The following is a 23,785-nucleotide window of genomic DNA, read 5'->3' as shown; positions in this document are numbered from 1 at the left end:
TTAATGTGCTTCTGACAGAACCTCACCTGTTCCTGTGAGACTATACATGTTTAAAAGATTCAAAGATGCTGAGGGAAATGGTTATTTACATAGACAGTAAGTCAGTATTTCCTGTATGATGGTGGGGTTTTCATTAAATATGAAGCACAACAATAAATATCTCTTTTCACTTGAGATCATCTTTAGTTTAAAAAGGTTCCTGAGGTCTTGTGTCAGTTGTTGTTAAGGTATTCATCATGGGGGCTTGTTTGCATGGCTGCTTCCAAAAGAACATTTTTGCATCTGAAAGGACTCCGGTATCAGCAGCCTCTAGGCTATAAATTTAACACTGCTAAAGAAAAAGAGAAAGAAGGTCTGCTTTGTACTGCCTCAGTATCACATTTACAAGATGAGCGAGTAATCAGGCTACTTTTGCTTATCAGGCACTCTGAATCTGAGGACCTCGAATGAGCTGACAAACATTAATTAACTAAGCCACACAGCAGTGCTGCAAAGAAGGCAGCAAGCAGATCCTGGGTCAGAGATAGATGTTTGGATTTCCTGCAGGCTCGCCTTGAACAGGTAGTGGCCTGCCACGGAACTCAACTCCCAGAGGCCCACATCTGAAAGTCTCCACTAAAATGCCAAATCGGTGCAGGGTGTAGATGTTAAAACCAACACTTTGATAAGGATGTTGAAGCAACAAACCCCAAATCAATGCCACTATGACTCAGTTTCCCCTTGTGGGCTGAAGGAAGTTCCTAATAGCTTGAGTGCTCAAACCTAAGGAAGAATTTGTGTCTACAAATGCAACCAGGACACTGTCTCTCCACAAATGATTGACTGGAGTCTGGCTGGTGACATGCCCTGCTTCCTCTTAAAGTCTCATTCATTCGAATTCCTCTGGTTGGGCCATTGCTTCATTCAGTTAAAACTCCATTTGTTACTGGCCAAATCGTGATATTTAAGGTCCAATTTTTTTCCTCTCCCTATTTGTTTGCTTTTCTGTTGAATGATTTCTATGTCACAAAAATAACTTTAAAAAATTCTAGTGTATGAATAAAATCCAGAAGGATAAAACAGGAATTAAAAAAAGATCAATACAATTATATTTGTTATTTGTTTCCCTAAAAGTAAATGCATAGATACACTGCTCAGATAAACAGGTGTAAAGTTGTGCATGGGCCAATCAACATCATAATCCACCACTTAAATATAGACGGAAAAACTATTTTAAAACATGTAACTAATTGATAATCCCAATTCGGCATAGGTAATGTTGAATATTTATAGGTTCTTCATGAGGCCAAATTGAAATATAAGTAAAAACACTGGTTTTGTATTTACTAAACTTTGCTGACCACTCCATTTAAAAAGCAAATTGTGCATATAACTGTGAACAATTGTAGCAAATTTCATCAAAAATATAGCAAACGTTTTACTTAACCAAAAAATCTTTACTATTCCTTCAAACTCACAAAATACTCAAAGACATTATAAGTCATACTGATTGCAATGAAAAGTCTGACTTTTTCAAAAGTGATTTACAAGGGAAAACTTAAGCCAATGTGTCCTTTGTCACCATCTGAGCTCAGTGATCCTCACAGGTGGCATAAGTAATTTAGAGCTCTTTACATGTCTTTACCATGCATAACAAAGCAGAAACAGAAGGGCATTCACTAAATGAGAACATACATAAGCAAATGGCCTGAGAGCCCCCAAAAAGGGCGGGTACTGCTCTAGACATAGACACAACAAAAGGGAAAAAATAAAAACAAGCAAATACATGAACAGGAAATAGGGGGCCGGTGCTGATGAAAGAAATATGAACAGGAGGCGCCTTTGGAGTGCTTCCTTCTGTACTTGTAGGAAGAGAGCAAACTTTACCACAGACCCAGTCAAAAATAAATTAATTAATTAAAATAAAATAAAATGTGTCCTCAGAGAACGAATATCCTGAAAGCAGCATTATAGTCACATGCTTTATAAAAGAAGCCGAAATAGATCTGGCCTAGTCATTGAAAATGTCTTCATCTCTTAACAGTCCTGAACTACGTTAAGCCAACACATTCTAGATCCGAAAATCTAGGACAACCTTTCTGCACTTGACTTTTTCTATCAGTCTGTACCTCTTGCCAGAATGATTTAAAGTTTGTTTGGTTGTTTTTTGTTTTTTTTTTTCTCTCGGCAATAGCAATTTCTATAAAAGCATTTACTAGCTTACTATGCTGCATGCTGCTGTACTGATCAAACTAATGAAAAAACAAAACAAAACAAAAACAAAACAAAACGACTTCCATGTCCTAAGTATGTTACTATGGTTACTCTGAGTAAACACACAGGCTGGAGAGAAGCTCACTTCCCAGGTTCCTTCCACTCTGCTTCAGAAACTCCAAAGTTAATGCTCTTCCCTATACCATAGGTAGAACACGGAATCTCACTCCCATCAGTTCTACACTTTTACACTGCACTTATAAACATGATACTAGTTTGGGGTTTTATACAAAGAGCTGCATTATTTTTGCCTTTCGTAAGCATGGCAATCATACTCTGCAGGGCACTTCCTACCAGAATGAACCGACAGTCTATTTGCTATGACAATGAAGCGTCTCCTATTCCACCACCGAGAATACAAATCTCCTCAATTTCTCAACTAAAAATTTCTCCCCTTGTCAATGTGACCAGGTTTCTCTCAAAGCTCCTGAAGATATTACAGATCAAAAATTTGAAATTCAGTTAAGAAATCAAGCCAAAGCTTGCACAATGAACCAAGCTGGCCCACTCTTTCTATTCCAACTATTTAATAGAATTAGAGATTCCCCCAAAGAATCACTATAACACAAAGCATAACTCTTAAAGATTCACATTTGATTAACATCGCAGAAGAATGAGCCTGTCTTGTAAAAGGTGTGCACGCGCCTATACTCTGAAATGAAGTGCACGGCCGACTTTAAAACTCCTAAATCCCAAGGTAAGGCATTGAGGCGTTCATTAAAGACTTAGTTGTGCTGAGGTTCTCCTACGTCAGCAGCTAATGCAGAGGAAGTGAAAGGGCAGTTGAAATGGTGCAATGGAAACTTGCAGTCAGGGAATTACAGGAAGTAAAGGAACTGAGAAGAAGGAGTTGTGTTGCGAAGTTTTATCCTCCTGATCACAACACTGCTAGGGCTTTCAGTCTGCTGCTTAATCAACTACTGAAATGATAAGTATATCATTCCAAGTCCTTGGAAGGAGGCAGGAAGGGTGACACACTGGAAATAGTTTAAAAAAATTAGAACAACTCGGAGCCAAGCAGAAATGTCAGTGATGTGAAAAAGGAAGCCAGGAGGAGGCTCAGGTGATCTGAAGGAGACCACCCAAGTGTGCACTATTGTTAAGTGTCAATGGACACCAATACCACATATAACAAACACCATTCTCCCTCTCAAATAGAAACCATAAAAGGCCTCTGAGACCCCCCTCCCCCCAAAATCACGATGTAATTTAAAAAAGCTATACTATACATCATACAGGTTCATCTACCTACTGTTCTACAATGGAAGTGGCCTGAGGTGAGCATGTTCCTTGAGGATACAGGACTGTTTTCTTTCTTTCCAAAGTTACTTGGAGAACATTTGCTCCTGCCAGATGACAAGAAAAAGGCTTCATTTCTTGATGGTACAAGGTACTCCCCTCTTCTATATTCAAGGCTTAATTCTAGGGCTTAACATCAGGCAGAAGAAAGTAATGACTTTCCTAACTATCTGTGTCACCTCCAAGGGACATTCTTTAGCTCTACTCCACAGACACCGGAGACCCTCAGGAAGGCTTCAGGGAATCTGAAGTGAGAACAGAGCAGTCGAGCTGATTCACAGCCAAGAGGTTCTTCTCAGACCTAGATGTCAAAGCCCTGAGCAGACCGGACTCCATTTCCTAATCAGGTGTTTCTGTAAAGTGAGTTAGTTTCTGATCCTACCTTCTGGGCCGGGACATAGTTTCAAAACCATGCAGCAGTTATTAAACTTGCTCAGCACTGAGGTAAAATGCTGAAGGATGCTCTCTACCTCGAGCAAAATCCATACACAGCATGTGGGAGCTCATGAAGTTTCAAAAGATACAGTAAGTTTTCGAAGCACTGGGTCTACATTGCAGGAACACACTAGTAAAGATTAGTTGTAGATGCAGTTTCATTCCCTCGCCACCCGCACCCCTGCTTTTTCCATCCCTACCAGACCCCGAGAGTATTAAATACAAGGAGCTCATCTCTGGGCAGTAAGTGCACCATTCATTTTTAGATTTTGTTCATCTTTTTCATTCTTTCTGACAACTGAACTACAGGCACTGGCGAGTGTGTGTGTGTGTGTGTGTGTGTGTGTGTGTGTGTGTGTGTATTAAGAAATGCTGCTTTCCAGATTAGCACCTCGCCCAGGAGTTTCCATTCTTACTGTCTTAATCTCTGCTAACCTCCCTTATCAACTATGTACTGTATCATAGCACCTTAAAGTTTAGCCGTCAGATCGTTATTCGAATACAGCTGAGCATCTCTATGGGATCAGAAAGCTCCCTGCTCCAAAGGCAGCTTTGTGGCTTTGCATAATCACCAAGAATGGTTAACAAGCCTTCATCACCGCTGAGAGCAAAGACAAATAGGTAATTGCCTACCTTGGACTGTATACGTGAACTGCACAAGCCCCTAAGAGCTACTTTCTGCTCCTTTGGCCTTCATGCATACAAAATATCACTGCATCAATACAGATTATTTAATTTCACCACATAATACATTAGGCTAAGCTTACAAAATATGTTTGGAATAAATTATTTTAAATAAAGAAACCTTCCTACCCGTAACAGCGACTGGGATTCATCCTTGGTCTTGCTCTCTCCGGAGGCAGGATACTGCTGGGTAAGAGATGCAGACTTCTCACTGCCAGCAGGAGCCCCTTGCAGGAAGCCCTTGGTATCTACTGCCAAGCCATACATAGGTCGTGCCAGGTGGGCAGCTTCAACATTGGGGCTGTCCCTCAGAGTCTTTGTCTGCTCTTGGGAGCTAGACACAGGCGTCAAGAGCCCTAAGCTTGCTTGAGTGTAGGATGGACTACCACGTAGGATGTCTGCCCCTCTCCAAGCCACACCACGAAGGTCATCAGTTGAACTCTCAGTCCAGATTTTATCTTTCAGCCCTTCCTTGTCATCAAGTTTCTCTCTCTTGACTATGCTCTCGGGAACTGTTTCTCCCATTTTAGAGTCTGGGTTTAGCAGACTGTAGACCTTGAGGTCAATTTTGGGCTCTTCTTTGATGGTGGGAATGGCATGGCCACCCTCTTCGCCATTAGCAGTAGTGATTTCCTGTTCCTGGCAGTGAACTGTGTTGAAGTGCTCCAATAGTGACTGAGTGTCAGCAGCTGTGAAACTGCACTGACGACATTTATAGCAGCTGTGTGCTCTCCTGGAAGGAAGAAAAGAGTCAATGGGAAGTCAGAATTTTGAAGGGAATGCTCTGTGCTAAAATAGTCCTCATGCACCTGACTTCTCTCATGCAATGAGGCAGAAGTTGAAAGAAATGCAATATTGTCAACACTCAGAAATTAAAATTAAATTAACAGGCATTTTCAGTTCCATTAGGAATGTGAATTTTCTTTAGTACAAACACACACACACACAGAGATGCAGTTAATTACCATTAGAACTGGGCATTTAGTCTCATTATCACCTGATGTTCATTTTATCTTTATTGATAATCATCAGTTCTAAATTACTTAAGTCACTATTCATGATTTAACCAATGGCCTTTCCACTTTTGTTTATCTAACCTAAACTGAGGCACTGTCTCATTATAAATACATTGACATTTTTAACACTGAGTTCCTTTTTATACCTTTCCAAAATATGCTAAAATATTCTGTGATTAAATATTACTTTCTAGCATATACTTGAATCAATTTAGTCAATGGAATAAGGCTATCTGATCTATATAATCTACAAGGTACAATGTGTTGACACAAGAATTTTCTAAAAGAATTACAGGATCTGTAGACAGATATAAAAACTGAGCAAACTAAGTATCTGCTGGGTATCAAAAAGCATGTCAATCGCTGTACAGATATATTTGTTAAAGGATCCTGCATATGTGTATATGTGTTCATGTGTGTGCTTTCTTTTTAACAGTCATAAAACAAAGAGATCTCATTGCTAGATTTTATAACATCTCCATTGTTAAAGAGAAAACAACCATATTAAGACAAATGTTTGATTCAAAAATATATTTAACTGTAAAAAAAAAATCTGAGAAAGCACAGAACTTTTTTCAATAAAGCATTTTTCCCTTGATTAAAAAGCCTGACTTAACTCTTCAAATATCTTACGAAGCGCTTTTTACTTACTTCATATGTCAACAAAAATAGCAGCAACAACAAAAATACGTAGTAAGTTCTATGAGATATCACTTGAAGTTAATCCAATTGTAGATAATCATCAATATATCACTTTGCCAGCTCCTGGCTACATCCAGGTAGAATAGGAACTCACAGTCCTTGCTTCCTTGGCACTTCCAGGCTAGTCAGGATGGCAAGCTTCACTATACATAAATATGTAGGTACAAGAATGATGTGTGGAAAGAATGACGTAAAAGTGATAGTATGAGGGTTGCTTAGGAAAGTGAAGGACCTTTCTGAGGGAGGTCTATAACTCCAAAGGCCAAGAAGGAGCGGTCCTTTCCAGAAGAAGGTGCCCTAATTAGGCTTACTACTGCTATGATGAAACACCATGACCAAAGCAACTTAGGGAGGAAAGGTTTATTTAGCTTATATTTCACTATCACCATTCATCATCAGGGAAGTCAGGAGAGGAACTCAAAGTGGAACCCTGGAGGCAGGAACTGATGCAGAGGCCATGGAAGGGTGCTGCTTACTGGCTTATTCCTCATGAGTAGCTCAGCTTGCTTTCTTCTAGAACACTGGACGACAGATAAGGGGTGGGTCCTCATCCACAATGGCTGGACTCTCAAACGAAATCACTAATTGTCCTACAGGCTTTGCCTCAGCTTGATCTTAAGGAGTCATTTTCCCAGTTGAGATTCCTTCCTGTTGGGTGACTATACTTTATGTCAAGCTGACATAAAACCAGCAATCAAAGGACATTAGAGCATGTTTTGGCAAGTTTTGGATAAAGAAGAAATCACTGTAGACAGAAATAACAAAGAGGAAACAGTTTGGCCAATCCAAAGGGCCCCCTAATGCATTGGTGGTGGTGGTGGTACATTTCAAGCCTAAGAAGACCACCAGGGAGAGAGGAACATGATAAACACGGTTTAAACATACAGGGGAGGCTACATAATAGTTTCTGGATAGATAAATGTATCTTGTTATGAGGCATGTCTGATGATGAAACACTAAAAAAACAAGGCTCTCAAGTCCAGGGTTTATTGATGGACAATAAGGTGGAGAAATGGTGCCTTACCCATTTAGTCTACACACAGTTAATGTCCCAAGATTTCTAACTCCCAGATTAAAACTCTGCTTTTCACTATGCGAAAGCATAAACATTTCGCAATGATTTAAAATAAGTAAAATTACTGACAAAATGAAACAATAAAGGGGCGACTACAAAATGTCTTGGGATAGAAAAGAGAATGAGGACAATAACAAATGTGATGTCATTCCAAAGTATGAACATCTAAATCATCATTTCTTTCCAGAAAAAAAAAAAAAAAAAAACAAGAATAAACTATCTATAGAAAAGTTTAAATTGCTGTGAAAAGAAAAAGTTTTATAGTTTTTCATAGAATTTTCACATGATATAAAATTATTTATTCAGTGTCCTTCTGAGATTGCAACGTGCAGTTAGCTTTTACCCCAAAAATACCATTAATTCATTCACTGCTAGGGGTTCTTTGGATTTTCATAATTCATAACAGGATCAGGAATGTTTCCAAAAAAAATAAAAAAATCAAGCCAAAAAAACCACTATATATTTGACAAAACTCTTAATGGTAGAGTGATTTGAGTGAAAATGGCCTCCATAGGCTCATTTCCTTGAATATTTGGTCTATAGTTGGTGGAACTGTTTGGGAAGGATTAGGAGGTGTGACCTTGTCAAAGGAGGTGTGTCAGTGTCATAAGACATCCCCAGTGTCTGTCTGTCTGTCTGTCTGTCTGTCTGTCTGTCTGTCTCTCTCTCTCTCTCTCTCTCTCTCTCTCTCTCTCTGCCTCATATATCTGAATGAAGATGTAAGCTTTCAGACACTGTTTTAACATCAAGTTTCCTGCTTGGTAACATGGTCTCTACCATATTAGCGATGAATTCTAACCTCTGAAATGCTAAGTCCCCAAGAAACTCTTTCTTCTCTAAGTTGCCTTAATTGAGGTGCCTTGACACAGCAATAGAACTGTAAATGAAACAAATGGTATTTGTATTTGTACAGTAAGCCAGTCTTATTATACTAAAAACAGCAATAACAATGCTTCACTTTCCTCTCTTACACTCTCTTTCTAGTGACTGATGTTATGTATCTCCTGAAAGGCACTTTCTTCCTGAATATCAATAGTCAGTCTGTGGAATTTAGACCATAGTTTTTCTTCAACAGTGAATAAAGGGGTAATCAAAGGAAATGAAAAAAATCATGAATGCTAATCAATAAAACTTTACAGGCTCAAACAATTACAGATAAATTATGACACAGGTAGGGTCCATGAAGGTGAGAAAATATTTTAATTTAAACATAGATCAGTAGGTCTGTTATCGAGTAGCACTGGTCATTTCTCAGAGGCTACTTTGTTGATATCAACATCTATAATGCTTATTGACAATACTGATATCTTAGAATAATGGAGAAAAGATGTGAGAATTCTTGAAAGGCAGATCCAAACCAGAAAATAGATAATCAGCTCAATATTGTTTGAGTGTGTTCTCTATGAGGCACAAGCTGACTCACTATGGAAGATGATTTGAAAATGTTCTTTATCCTTATGATCCTTCACCTACCATTTTTTTACAATTATAGACATGTGCCAAAATACTTTAAAAGTGAGGTGCATTTGGTCTTACTGGGAAGAAATGGCCTGCTCATTGCTTAAGTTTCAATAGTCTCACTAATAGGTAGTTTGTAGTAACTATCTTTAATAATGAGGGTACTTCATCTTCAAATAGGTTAAACTGTCCATTCCATTTGCCTAGAAAATTCCACTTGGTAATTCATTTTAAAAAGGATGATATGCCCTAATATGTAAGTATTCAAAGTAGAAATATGTCTTCCAGTGGGGCAGTGGTGGCACACACCTTTAATCCCAGCACTTGGGAGGCAGAGGCAGGAGGAATTCTGAGTTCAAGGCCAGCCTGGTCTACACAGTGAGTTCTAGGATAGCCAGGGCTATACAGAGAAACCCTGTCTCAAAAAATTAAACAAAAACAAACAAACAAAACAAACAAAAAAAGCAGGCAACAAATAGTAACCAATATAAAACCTGTCATAAACTGAAAATCAAGCCTAAAGTTCTTATTCGAAGGCTAGCTAGCTATTTTCTTTTTCTTTTATGTCTGTTTGCATATCTGTTTTGGTGAACTAGAGACTAAACCTATAGCCTTGAGCTTCCCTTGTACTCTCACACTGGGCAACATGCCCTGTCCCAGATAACTATGCTGCATACATTCAGGGCATTTCTGGAATTTTTCATAATTAATGATTACAAATAAAAATAAAAAATTCTACACATTATTTTTCTCCATGGTGTGTAATATCCTTAGTATTGTTCTGTTTCACAGTGGCAGTTTTCAAGTTAAAATGATGTCTGCATCTAAGTATTCCCGGCATTGATGTATTAGGCACTATTTAAAAATATATAAAACCAACACTCATCTCACTATAATTACCATGGTTTTACTAATTCAGAAACTGATGTTCAGGAGACTTGGCATTTTCAGATTTCCTGATAATTAAGTAAATATCATAAATATCTATTTTTCAGTACAATCAAACACATTATCCATTTTCCATTGGCACCTTTTAAGATAATATTAAGCCTTAGCCTCGTTATTCTGAGCATCCAGTGTTAATTATTTCAAACTAAAAGGTGTAGAACAACCATCTTAAAACTATTCATAAATATCACAATGACCGGTACCTATCATAGATCTATTTTCCAGGTCTTCTCTGAACCTCTCTTTATTCTTATATCCTTAGAGACTGTCTGGGTAGGTGGCAAGCAAAACTAGTTTGGCTTCATTTGCCAATATTCCTCCTGCTTCTGGTTCCCAGCTTTGCTAATGAGAGCATGTCAGATAACTTCTCCTTTCTAAGTACCTCATTTCCTGTTTGTCTGAAGCTCGTCTTAAAGATCATGGCTTTTGGATTTTGCAATAATATACTTATGGGTACGTTTATGTGTATCTGTTTTCCGTAGTGTGGTTTACGCCTCTTTGTATCCATGCATTCTATATCAGTGAGTCCTGGAAGATAGTGTTTGTTACTTTCTCCTAAAATACAAACCATACCATTCTCTATTTTTCCTTCTAAGGTTCTAATTAGTTGTGCTTATGTAAAGATTTCATTCTATTTCCATATAGTATTTATTATCTGGTTTTATATTTTCAACTGCCTTGCTATCTCTTCAAACGTTTCTCTCTGAGCCTGGAGAGATAGCCCAGCAATTAAGAGCACTGGCTGCTCTTTCAGAAGACCATGGTCCTATTCCTAGCATCCACATGGTGTCTCCCAGCTGTCGGCAACTCCAGACCCAGGAAATTCAACACCCTTTTCTGGTCTCTGAGTCATCAAGCAAACAAGTGGTGCATAGACAAACATGCAGACAAAACACCCAGACAAATTAGATAATTAAATTAATTAAATATTTAAAGAAATGAATATTTATTTAAAAATATTGTTCTAGTGTCTCATTGTGATTTCCTCATAGGCTCTTTATTATTACCTAATCTGTCAATTATCCTATTTGCTTTCTCGAATTTTCAACAATTATGCTTTTTAATTCGTTATGGTATCTGTTCATTGGCTTCCCTCAGTAAAGGTTTGCTTGATTAATTTTAAATAGTAATTTTACTTCTTCAATCCCATGGCAATTAGGACATTATCACTGAAAATTCCTGTAGCTAAAGTTCCTAGGTATCAGAATCTATCATTTCTGCTTTTTACCTTTTTCAAATACGGTGTATCGGCTCTCCATCTACATAGCAAACTTTGTAACAGTGCACACATATAAAACTTACCTTAACCCAGGACTGCTTTGCAAGTAAAAAATTGAGTACTTTTCTATGAACAAATTTACGTTTATTTCTGATAGCACTCAGTGAAGCACTAATGTAGAACTCATATAATGAGCAGCAGCATTAGAGCAGACCTCATGAATTCAGCTTCTTTTTCTCATGAGCCCACGCCTTAGTCTTGACCACGTCCTGCAGACATACTGGCATTTGTCCTCTGCGCAACCTCACATGCCACACTTACTTTTCACTTCTCCCTCACTATAGTTTATCTCATTCTTAGTGAAGTGAAGGATAAGCTTCGGAAAGTCCCCTTAATTTGGGGAAGTCTGGCAATGCATTTAAAGTATGTTTTAACTAAAACTCTTGTTTACAGTTGTATTTTAAGAAGACTTTTGTCCTTCTTAGTCTGCAACATAAATTATAACACTATAAATTTTGATAAAAATAGTAACCAACAGAAAATAGATGCACTGTCTATTGAGTAATAAATTAATAGAAGACATGAAGTAAAAAATAGATTCATGCATGAAAAATAATGGCAGCTACAAGGTGAATTAGGGGATGTTCTAACACTGTGAAAAGATGCTAAATGACCCATTTCCAGGTACTGAGTGGATAACCTTTCGGCCCCACTCAAAACAGCCCAGATCTCATGGATTCCACACTGAGATTTCTCTGAGTTCCACATCAACCCTGTTTTGGATGGCAATGATTTCACACATGTCTGTACATTTAGAGACTTATCCTGATTTTTGTTATCGTCTCACTCTTGTCATAGAGCACTTAAAGCCCAGAATGTTCTATAACAATAACATATATTGATAGTAGACATACTCTAAGAGGGCTATTATAAATAAAGAATAATCAGTAAAGATAGATCTGAGATAAGGTAAGCTGACCTATTATTCTATTTTTAAAACATTGCATTGAAAAAAGTACTTGTATAGCAGACTGAATTTTAATCACCTGCATGACTATTTCATTTTATATCCTTAAGGCTTCCAATGTGATTGAGATTTATTAAGGTTTCCTTATACCTCCTAGTCGTGAATTATGACTCTTGAACTCATAAGGTTCGCAATTTCAAATAATTCTATAAAGACTCTCAGATATTAGATGAATAACCAAAAATCTAAAAGATCAACGAAAGTATGTCAGTATTTAAAAGTGAGTATTATTAACATACTCTATGCCCTAAGGACACATTCTATTTAATTTCTTAGCTACTAAAATTGTTGGGAACCTGACTAAGACTGAAAGCCAACATACTACTACTGTCTTTGGCATATACCTTAGATCCTCAAAAGGCTCTAAAACTATGTAATGAAAGATTAAAATGTAACTCACCTTGGAGCTGTCAGTATTTAAAACTATTGTGCAGGCAAACGCTCCTGGGAATTCCATTTGCATAAAGACATTTGCCAAGATCTATGCATGCTCATGTGTTAAACTTTGCAGCTACAGTGCGTGGCAAGGGTAGATTAGTCTTTTCCTGGTAGAGACTACTTTCAATACTAAGAATTAAATAAATCCAGACATTATGAAGACATCTCCTTTATTCATATTATTCATTTCTCCAAGATTATTTCCTTTATCTAAAGAACATAAATATCCTGCTTATTTCAGACAAAGCTTTAAGTAGTGGCTTAGACTCCTGGAGAAAAAATCATATGGTTACCAGTCAGCACTGTCTTTGTGTGTAAGAAGACCATACTCATCCACACATATATAGGTGCACACACACACACACAGAGAAGCACACACATAATATATATGTGCATTATTGTGTACTTATTCCATTTTCCTCATGATTAAAGAAATAAGAATTTTGGAGCATTCACAACTATATATGAACAATATGCACAAACTCACCCATATTTGTGCATCCATACTAAGAGTTGAGGAAAGCTGGTGCTTGCTAGTCCAGAAAGAAATTAGCATGCAGCTAACATCAGAGGAGACAGAAACACTCATTGCAAGTGTGAACACATATTTGATTGCAGCACTGTGTCTTTCCTAGAGCTGACCTTATAAATTAAACAGTGTAAATCTCAAGTAAGTGTTTTCTGAACATTTTGATTCACTGGGAACATTAGGATGCCCTTCAAATTAACATCTAACATTCTTAGCCCATTGTTGGGCACGACTCCTTCATTACTGTTCACTGAGAAGATATACACACAAAACTGTACTAAGCAGATTTTTTTTAATCTAGGTTATTGAACCTATATATTGAAAAACATTTCAAATAGCAAGTAAAAGCTCCATGCAACAGCTCGTCCTCTCACCTCAATGTGTGGGAAACCCTGAGGCAGGAATATTGCTAGGAATTTAAGGTCAACCTGGGTTATACAGAGATTTATACTCAAGCTGGAGCTACAAAATTTATTTTAAATTTTGACCATCTCAAAAAATAAGAATAATAGAAGAAACTAAATACACTTTTTACTTTGGTGCTGAGAGACAGAGTAACAGTGAGTGCTTATCTCTGCACACCTTGAATCATCAAGGCTTGAGCATAATAATCCCAGATTATAAACAGGTCTCAGTTTAAACTGCTCTTCCTTGGGATGGCATCTCCTGACTTGCCAGTGTTAAGGTGTGGTCTTACTATTTCCATCTCAAGTGTAGTTTTTGGTTCCTTTGATTTTTGTGACACTCCCCACTCCTGATGATATGTGGGTGCCTTTCCCTCCCCTTTAACTGTCAGTTCCAAATGGTTACTAACTGTGCCTATCTTATTTACTCCCGTATATTCAATTCCTGCTAAAGTGTGCAGCTGTGAAATTAAGAAGTGTGTGTGTGTGTATATATATATATATATATATATATATATATATATATATATGTGTGTGTGTATATATATATATATATATATATATATATATAGTGTTTAATGCAAACTCATCTCTAGAAAGTAAGAAGGTATGAACAGTAAGCTAGGGAAAATAATACATCAGGAGAAGTAAGGAGTAAAAGTGCGTGCATGTGTGTGTGTGTGTGTGTTTCCATGTGGTGTGTGTTTTTTGTCTGTGTTAATTAATTTTAAATAACCCGTTTTATCTGCCCCCAGAGTGACAGCGCAATCAAATCCATGTGCATTCCAAAATCTCAGCTCAAGATTTTGTTTGTATGTCAATCAAGATTGATGCTCAAGTATGAAAACTGAAAGGAAGGACCAGTCTCATTCAAACAGAGAAATGGGCAGCATATGCTCAGACTGACTGTTTTTTCCCAGAAAGCAACATATATTCTAGTAGAACCTTTAATTTGGGAGCTGTCCCTTCAATAATTATGGGATGCAGAGTCACACTAGCTGTGCTGAGTTAGCAACCTCATCATCCATATCGCTGAGAATTGGAAAAACGCTCTCTGAGAGTGATAAGATGACACTTAGGAAACCTGAAAACAAATGAGGAAATTACAGTCTGAAGACAGCCCATCAACCAACTTATTGCAGTTCTACAGAAGACCTTCTATGTGACTGCCCTAATATGTCCAGCCACACATGTGCAGCCTCACCCATTCCTCCCTCTGGGTTCTCTGACTCCCCTGGTATTTTGGCCCCCAGAACCCTTACCTGTAGTGTCTCGAGATCTCTTCTTCCACCTGGGTTATAAAATCACATTTGGTGCAGGAGTGCTCCTTGCTGTCCCTGACAGCCTGCTGCCCGTCAGATCCTAGCAGGTGGTTGGCTTCCTGTTTGACATCCGATGCTTGGGACTCATGCACGGTCTCATAGTGAAAGAGGAGCACATCTACATCGGGGGTAGAGAAGGAACACTGGTGGCATTGGTGTTTGACTCTCGAACTTCCGGCCACCCCAGGAGACAAGTGCAACAGCAACAGTGCACAGTGGGAACAATTACTTTTTCTACAAGCAAACGGATAAGTAATCTCTCCAAGGTGCTTTTCTGGGCTGCAAAGGCCTCTGGGACAGAATGGACAGTGCTTAATGGTACACTTGTGGATGTTATGGAGTTGCTGATAATGACGGAGAAGTGGACCCACTACAATCACATCAGGGCCATGGCTTTTGGAATATCTAAAGTCACAGAACTGACAGTTATAGCTCGTTACCATATTATCCTCTGCTCCCTTGCTGGGGAAGTCCTTCTTTTTAGCCCCACTCAAGCCCTTTTCTGGCTTGGTCAATGGCTCTCCTTCTACACTTTTGGCTAGATCATTCTGATTAATGACAGAGCCCCTGGGAAGCTTGTCATTCAACTCTGGATTAAGGCCGCCCGACTGCACTGCTCCATGCTGCTTGCCATAATGTTCTAGCAGCTTAAGGGAGCTGGATGACTCACAGCTGAAACTACAAAATTTACACCAGTAATAACTGGTGGCCTCTGTACCATTTTGTCGTGAGGAATCGAGGGGCTTGATGGGCACTGAGTAGCCGACAGGGGTGTCATCTCCAGCTTTGACTGTCATTTTGTCTTGCCACTTTCCCACATCCCCAGAGTCACTGGCTCGAAGCGCAGGGATGGATTTGTTAGAGTTTTTCTCTGAAGGTTTCACACCCTCGGAGGACGGGAGAGACACTTTGATTTTATTCGGGTGCGTCTGAAGAAAATGTTGCTCTAGTTCAGTTGAGGAGTTGCCCATATAAGTGAAATTGCAGAATTTGCAGCGGAAATACTTGGTGTTGCCTTGGCAATCTGGAGTTTTCCGTCCAATGCCAATGAACGTTCCTCCTGAAGTGACCTGCAGTGTAGGAGAGATGGAAGTTACTTTAGATGTGTCATGAATTTAGTCACTTCTCTGGAAGGGAGGGTTATTTTCAAGTATTGAACACTTTTATAAAATGACAGCACTTTTCCTGCATCTTAGGAAACCACTTCAACTACGGGGTGGGGGACAGTCCATACTTTTTACTGAGGATTATTTGAATACTTTATTTTAGGTCAAAGGAGGAATATATGTAATAAAAGTACTATAAACAATTCATAGAACTAAATAATATATATTTTTTAAAATCTCTTGCCAACTGAGTGGGGCTGTTCTACATGACTGCAGAAACACCCGAATAACAAGGGGTTTCCATTTGAAAACCTTAGGGTTTCTATAAAAACCAAAGACAATGGCTCTGAGCTCACTCATTGAAGAGATTCTCCAAGAAAATGCAACATTCAGTCCTATAACATTGAGGAGGAAAGCAAAGAGCAGTTCTTTGTTTTAGATAAAACATAGGTCCTAAAATGATTGCACATAGGGCTTCTAACAGAAGCTTGACTATGCAGAATGAGACCAAATTAAAATGGAGTGGGCAAGAATACTGAGAATTGCAAACATTTCTCTGCCAAAGAATAGAGATAAACCTGCCAGGACTTTAATAACCATAGCCACTATTTCCTCCAGGATGGTCAAATGTTAAAGTAAGGCAAAGTTCCATGAAAAGCTATGCAATTCCACTGTCTTTGATAAATTTTAGTTGCATAGTAAAACATGTTATAGAATATAATACAACACTCAGAAGACAGAGGTAGGAAGACAGAGTTCAAGACTGCCTTAGGCTAAATAGGCAGACTCTATCTTGAATAAAGAAAAGTAAAAAAGGGAGATTTTATTGGTGATACATAGGCCTTCAAAGGTACTTTATAAGAAATCTCCAGATCTGAACAGGTATCTTAGTCAAGAATCATACTGAGCCAAACTCATGGTTTGAAAATTGAACTACTGACTGAATCTTGAAAAAATATAAAAATCTTGAAAAAATAAAATATAGAGAGGAAGGAAGGAATATAAAGGAAAGCACTTCCTTCAAACACCAGTGATCTCTTATTTTTCCAGCACCCAGATGTAATGTATGAAGCAAGTGGCAAAATCACGTTCTGTCTTCAACAGCTGCTCAAAAATGACATGTGTGATCGCTGCTCATTTCCAAATCATTCCATGAGAAAAGTTTCAGCTTCTCAAAATCATTTGAATGTTCTACTTAAAATGCAAATTATATTCTGTAGTGCATTCCAGAATGGTTGTTTCTCTACTATATGGAACGAAAATGGAAGCTTTTATTTGCTTCCCAAAAAGGCAGAATCTTAATCAAGTTACTTAAAGTCTCTGGCCAACAGCTTCCTTAATTGTGGTAGGTTCTAAATTTGTGTCCAGTATTATAGTTCTAGGAAATCAACACTAACACATAAACGTCTTGCTACTGAATGGATATTAAGATAATACTTTGATTGTCTTCATGTTCTTACTTAAAAGATGATGATCACACACACTCACTCATGCACACACACACACACACACATATACACAAACATACACATAAGTGTGTGTGTATGTATGTATATGTGTGTGTATATATATATATATATATATATATATATATATATATATCAAGCACATAGTTATTAATCTATCAAAGACAGGATCTCTGAACCACAAGAGCTAATACTTGAGAACGGTGCCTGCCAGAAATCTGAGAGTCAACAGCCTGAAAGAGAGTCAAAGTCAAATCCTGGACCAAAAACCACCTAGAGCATCCTTACACTGATCAAAAAGAGCTGAAAGTTGCACAAAACAGATTCTATTGCAAAACTTCTACATGGACTTCCCAATTCACTAGAATTGAGAAGAAACCTTATTTTCAAAGAAACAAACATTTAGTGGTATGCCATTATCAATCACTTTGGGGACTTAAGCACAGACCAATGTGGTAAATACAGAAATACTGTCTTATAATAATGATAAATGAAGTAAGTACAAAAGTCTATAGGTGAATAATTTTGTTGTTTTAGCTACTACATCACTTCAATATGCTGACCTCTCTAACGTAAAAGGCTGCAGACTTCTGCTTAAACAAGTGAGATTCCTGAGAAACTACCACAGACCATCACTATGTTTGATTTTGCAATCTTTAAGGCCCATGTGCCCAGCCACACCAAAGTAGTTGTACAATTAGGACACGTATTCTTAGGAAACCCCTACACATACGATTTTCAAGTAAAATACAATTTCTGGGCATCATCCTATCCCCTTTGAGTTGTTCCTAACCATGACTGGAGAAAAGTTTATGAGTAATTATCAGGGAAGTGTTTTGATTGAAATGTAATGAACTTGCAGACTGCAGTAGGTCGTTTGACTTGGTGTTGACAGTGTATATGAGACGTATGTCTTCACCTGTGGAATTAGATCTGTCAACTCCACTATTCCGCGCACTTAGAACAACTACTAAATTCCACGATTAACCTAAGAATACATCCCCAATGTTCCACTATTTAGCTCTTTCACATACAGCACAAACAACAACTAAAATTCACAAATCTTAGTTCAAGGTAAAAAGCATTGCCTTTGATCCTTCTACAGATTACAAAAATGCTTTACTGACTAGTGTCTGTAAATCATGCTGTTATCCAGTACGGAAAGCAAAGTGGCTTGGGAATCACATATTATTAAAATACTATGGAGGGAAATACAAGTTTTTAATATTCTGCTTAATTTTTCTCTCAAAAAGAAGATCTAGACTCTACTTATGGGATTCTTTTTACAGTAGCACATTTGCTTAAGTCACAGTAATATATATCTGATATTCATTGTTTAGCCACCTCTAAAAAATAAAACACAATTTACTAGGAGACATTATCCCTGTCTACTGCCCACACTGGTTTTATTTTTAGTACATACACGTGTTAGTTTTGATCTCCTCCTATCTTAGTTAAATAAAAATACACAGCAAAAAATGTTTAAGCACTATCAGCCACAATTTATAAAGCCTATTGTCAGGAGACAGCTTTTACACATAGTTACTCCAAACTTCCCAAAGTTTAGAATCCAACAATAATTGGAAAAACATTTCAAATTATGATTACACTAAAAAAAAAATAGAAGAAGCAGACCATACTGATTTTTAGTAACCAACACTTGAAATTACAATGAATTAACTCAGAAAATTTCTATGTAGATATTCACAAATTAAAATCATACAACTGTATGTTCCTTTTGGACCTAACATGTATTCCTCTAGCTCTTTAGTGCTGCTATGTGGTTTGTGCTGGGCTCTGGAAGGGAAATTATAATATAAGGAGCATTGAACTAGACCACCTCTTTGTCTTAAGGATGTTTAAGGTGAAAAATTCAGTATGAAAAACACTATTGTTCAACTGAAGTCACATTGTCTTGCATTTATCTGCTCCTAGACATTCTCCATAGCAAATCTGTGACCAAACAGAAATCTGAGAATCATTCCCCCTCTCCATGAATATAAATAACGTTGCACAATTTTGTCATTTAGTTAGATTATTGTAAGCATCAATTGAGAACTCTAAAGCTATCCCATCTAAACTATTTTGGAGTTTCCAAAGTAATAAAAACTTTGTTGATTATTCTCTCTGCCATTGATAGGCATGGGTCACGTGTAGCTTACTGAGATCGAAGCAGTGAAAAGACCTAGGTTTCACTTAACCTAAATGTTTTCTTAAATTTCATCAATTTAATAATTAAATAAAATCTAAAGAGCTACACGTGCTCATAATGTGTATTAGTCAGCACACTGCAGAGCAATGTCACAAGAATAAAATACTATTTAATAAAATGACCCATCCAGTAAATTTCTCCTGCCAACGTGATGAAGAGACCAAATTGATGGAAACTAGTGACATCAGTGGCAAATTCAACACACTTTGTTCAAACAGAACGCTTAGCATAACTGAAAGGTTCCACTTGCCGTTACTAGACTAATGATCTATTTATACTCTTTCTAGATGGCAAGAAGAACGTGTTACTAATATTTGAAGTACGTAAGGGTTCCCTGCATTTGGGCTGAAAGAATGAATGTGACTGAGGACAAACAGTAAGTTTTCTCTGAGTCACCTGGAATAAGGAACCATAAGAACTCACGGCAATTCTAGCATGGCTTTGACCTTTAAAAGAGCCCTTAACTGTGCCCTTCATACAAAAGAACACCAGCATATAACCTTCCAAAGACTAGTTAAAGCTACACATAAAAACCAGATCAAGTAACACACACACATACACACACACACAGAGCCAACAACAACAACACCTAAACAAACAAAATTCAAAAAGGCTACACAAAACAAAACAAACAAATAAACAAAAGCAGATCTTTAATTTAGGTTCTCTGTTAACAATAATGGGATTATTAGGTTTTAATCCCAATTTTCAAATTTAGCAGCTTAGAATGAATTTTGGATTTTCTTCATAATTTATTGCATGTTGTTTAAAAGAAACATTTCACAAGAGAATTGAAAAACATTCAAAGATTGTTTCCTCATGGACTGTATGAATTCATTCATTTCCCCCTGGTAATATGCATTAAGACTGAATAAAATAATATCTAAAGGAATATGTCAAGGGAAAATGTTTTAAAGCCTCCGAATTCTTAAAGTGACACTTTAGTACAATTACACATTTTCAACACATTAGAAAAAGGAGTTGTTTGAACCGCACACAAACTCTCCCTCAGATGTGGTTCCTTTTCAAGTACTATAATTGATGACAACAGAGCAAAGTAGGAGGGTGCTAATTTGAGAGGACTTGAGGTTATGGGCTGATAGTCAAAAAGGTAAAACCTTCCAAATCAAAAGCTAGGTTACTGAATGAAGATCACTGTTGAAATAATGGTCTTTCACATTTCTTGAAGAAATCTATAAGGGATGGCCAAGGCTAAAGATAACTATGCCCAAATTTAACCTGCTAATATACATAAGGATCGCTTCTGCATGTGCAGAGCTTCAGGATCACATTCCCGAAAGCCGGGTGTGCTGCAGGGCGCGCTTCTGACAGAGAAGAAGTACTTAAAATTTTCAGTGGCAAATCTAATTATGTGGCAGCCTTCTCTACATGGCGTATTCCTGCAGCCTGTTCTTATCAGTGTCACCACGATAATTCCTATGAATCCTTTTCTCATTTGGATTTAAAGGAGCCAACTAAATGAGAGTGATGGTCAAAATTTAAAATATTCCAGGGGGGGTTGCAATTAAAAAAAAAAGTAATGTTGATTCTTCACAAATAGTTTACTTAAATTTTCTATTGTCATTTATTTCACTCGGTATAACTGGGTTTCCTCTGAGCACCTGGTAACTAGAATGACAGAAGACTGGTAAATCATCACCCTAATCCCAATAAAAAACTGGGTGCCAAGCTGACGAGATGGTGCTCAGCTGGTCATAGTGTCTGTCATCTAAGCATGAACTCATGTAACAACCCTCTGTTCCTATAAAGCCAAAGCTTTGAGGGACACAGAGAGTAGGATTTCTGCAGGCCACTAGCCAAACTCCAGGATCAATGAGGGGCCTTCTCACAAGGATGTAAGGTAGAATGAGATTGACTTCTAGCACGCATCTGTGCAGACCCATAACCCACACGTGGCTATGCAACACCATATCGCTCTCTCTCTCTCTCTCTCTCTCTCTCTCTCTCTCTCTCTCTCTCTCTCACACACACACACACACACACACACACATACAGATAAATATTAAAAATAATCCGGAAGTCAACATTTTACTGGAAACAACAATATGTGAGTATGTTGTAGGCAGGGTGCTCCTCATAGGACACATTGACATCCAGTCCGCCTCTCACTACTGCCCTACATGGAGATTCAAAAAATAGAGTGCAAGTGTGTTGCAAGAGGAAATATAGGCTAGGGACAGAGCTCAGGGTAAAGTTCTTGCCTAATATGCACGAACCCTGCACTGGATACTCAGAACTGACAATGAAAATAAAAACACAGGGAAAAATGCAAAAGAAAGGGAAGCATAGTGGACTTGAGGAAGCAGAGTTTAATATCTGAATGAACAGAATATCTTCCCCCAAAGAGCTTCTTTGTGGGGCACTTTTACCAGCTGAGAAGCACTAGGAATTAATAAGAAACGATAGTTCAGAACTCACAAATGTCTGTGATTTAACACAAAAATCTCACACATGCGCTGGATGGAGAGATGGCTCAGCATTTAAGAAAGCATCCCACTCTTATGAAGGATCTGAGTTCAGTTCCCAGAAATGCTCTCAGATATCTCAGCTCCAGTAAGATTCTGTGCCCTCCTCTGTCCTCAGGTAACTGCACTCACATGCTTGTGTCCCACCACAAACACACACCACACCACACACAAACACACATACACCAGACACACACACTCATACACATGTGCACACACACACTACATATACGACATCTCTCTCTCTATCACACACACACACCCCACATACACCTCTCTCTCTCTCTCTCTCTCTCTCTCTCTCACACACACACACACACACACACACACACACACACACATACACACACATCAATCACAAACACACATACACAAATAGCACATACACACACCACATATACTATCTCACTCACACAAACACACCCCACATACACACATCTCACACTCACACCCACACACCCCACATATATACCACATATACTATATCACACACACACACACTCACACCACATATACATCACACACACATATATCACCATCCACAAACACACATATACCACACACACCACATATACTACAACACACACACACAAAATGCTTTTAGAAAACTCAGATGAAAATAGATAATGAAAACAGGAGAGTATGTGCTGCTTCTGCTGAGTTCACAGTTGCAGGACAACAAAAGTAGACCCTACCTAAAATGAAAAGACAGAAAAGAGTTCCAGAGGCAGTGTGGGAACTGGGAACAGACAAGCTGATATCTGAAGAGACGCCTCAGAGCAGAGCTAATGTAAAGGCTAAGGAGCTAGAAGGAACCTCAATAAACTCAGAAATGAGGGGAAGGCCTTCCTCAGAACCGTGGAAGCATCCCCAAAGGGAACGCAAACATAAGAAAGGAAAGAGCAAAGAAAGGAAGAAAGTCAGAGCCTAAAGGGAAGTAGACAACATGAAGGAAGGAAGGGGAGCAGAAGAGAGAAAATATCAAGGAAGAGCTAAGAGAGGAGGACAGAAAGAAGAGATGAACAAAAGAAAAAGAATAAAAGAAAGCAATGTGGGGAAGGAGAGATGGCACAGCTGGAAGCCCACGCATGCATCAAAAGCCAGATGCTCTGAGTCTGCGCCTATGAGCAGCTAGATGGGAGGAAATCCAGCTGCAATCCCAGCACTCTGTGGTGAGATGGGAGACTGAGACTGGAGACTGGCCCCTCTGCACAGCTAGTCTAGTCATAGTATGGCGGCAGAAACAACAAAAGAGATCTGCCTGAATAACATGGAAAGCAAGAAAAAACTTCTGAAAGTTGTCCTCTGAACTACACCACACACATACACACAAACACACGCAAACACCCCACACCATACATAGCACACACACACATACACACACATACACACATACAGACACACACACACACAGACACACACCATACCACATATACCAGCCACTACATACACAAACATGTATGTATACACCACACATATGCACCACACACACACACACACCACACACCACATATAGCATATACCAAACACAAACATATATACACCACACACACATAAACATATACAACCATACACAAACATACCACACCACACCACACCATACACACACACTACCCAGAAATACAGAGTAAATTAAAATTTTACAAAATAAAATATTCTGAATATTCTAAATATAATTAATGTTGCCAGTACAAAAATAAAGAATA

The 23,785-nt window shown here is 38.2% G+C and overlaps 1 protein-coding gene across 7 annotated transcripts in view; it reads right to left on the bottom strand.

Moving 5' to 3' along the window:
• Trps1 (transcriptional repressor GATA binding 1) overlaps window positions 1-23,785 on the bottom strand; it is a 233,451-nt gene that overhangs the window by 159,007 nt on the left and 50,659 nt on the right. For 6 of the 7 annotated variants that reach the window (XM_029469683.2, XM_029469682.2, XM_029469681.2 and 3 more), the window contains exons 3-4: window positions 14,750-15,879; window positions 4,801-5,404 (exon numbers count right to left, since the gene is read on the bottom strand). In XM_029469683.2, the coding sequence (XP_029325543.1) occupies window positions 4,801-5,404; window positions 14,750-15,879 (1,734 nt within the window). The remainder of the gene's footprint in view (window positions 1-4,800; window positions 5,405-14,749; window positions 15,880-23,785) is intronic. The other variant, XM_029469687.2, reaches the window with a different exon arrangement.

This window comes from Mus caroli, unplaced genomic scaffold (assembly GCF_978045245.1).
Source record: "Mus caroli unplaced genomic scaffold, Mus_caroli_1 scaffold_16, whole genome shotgun sequence".
Classification (NCBI taxonomy): domain Eukaryota; kingdom Metazoa; phylum Chordata; class Mammalia; order Rodentia; family Muridae; genus Mus; species Mus caroli.
This window is presented reverse-complemented; position numbering and strand designations above follow the sequence as displayed.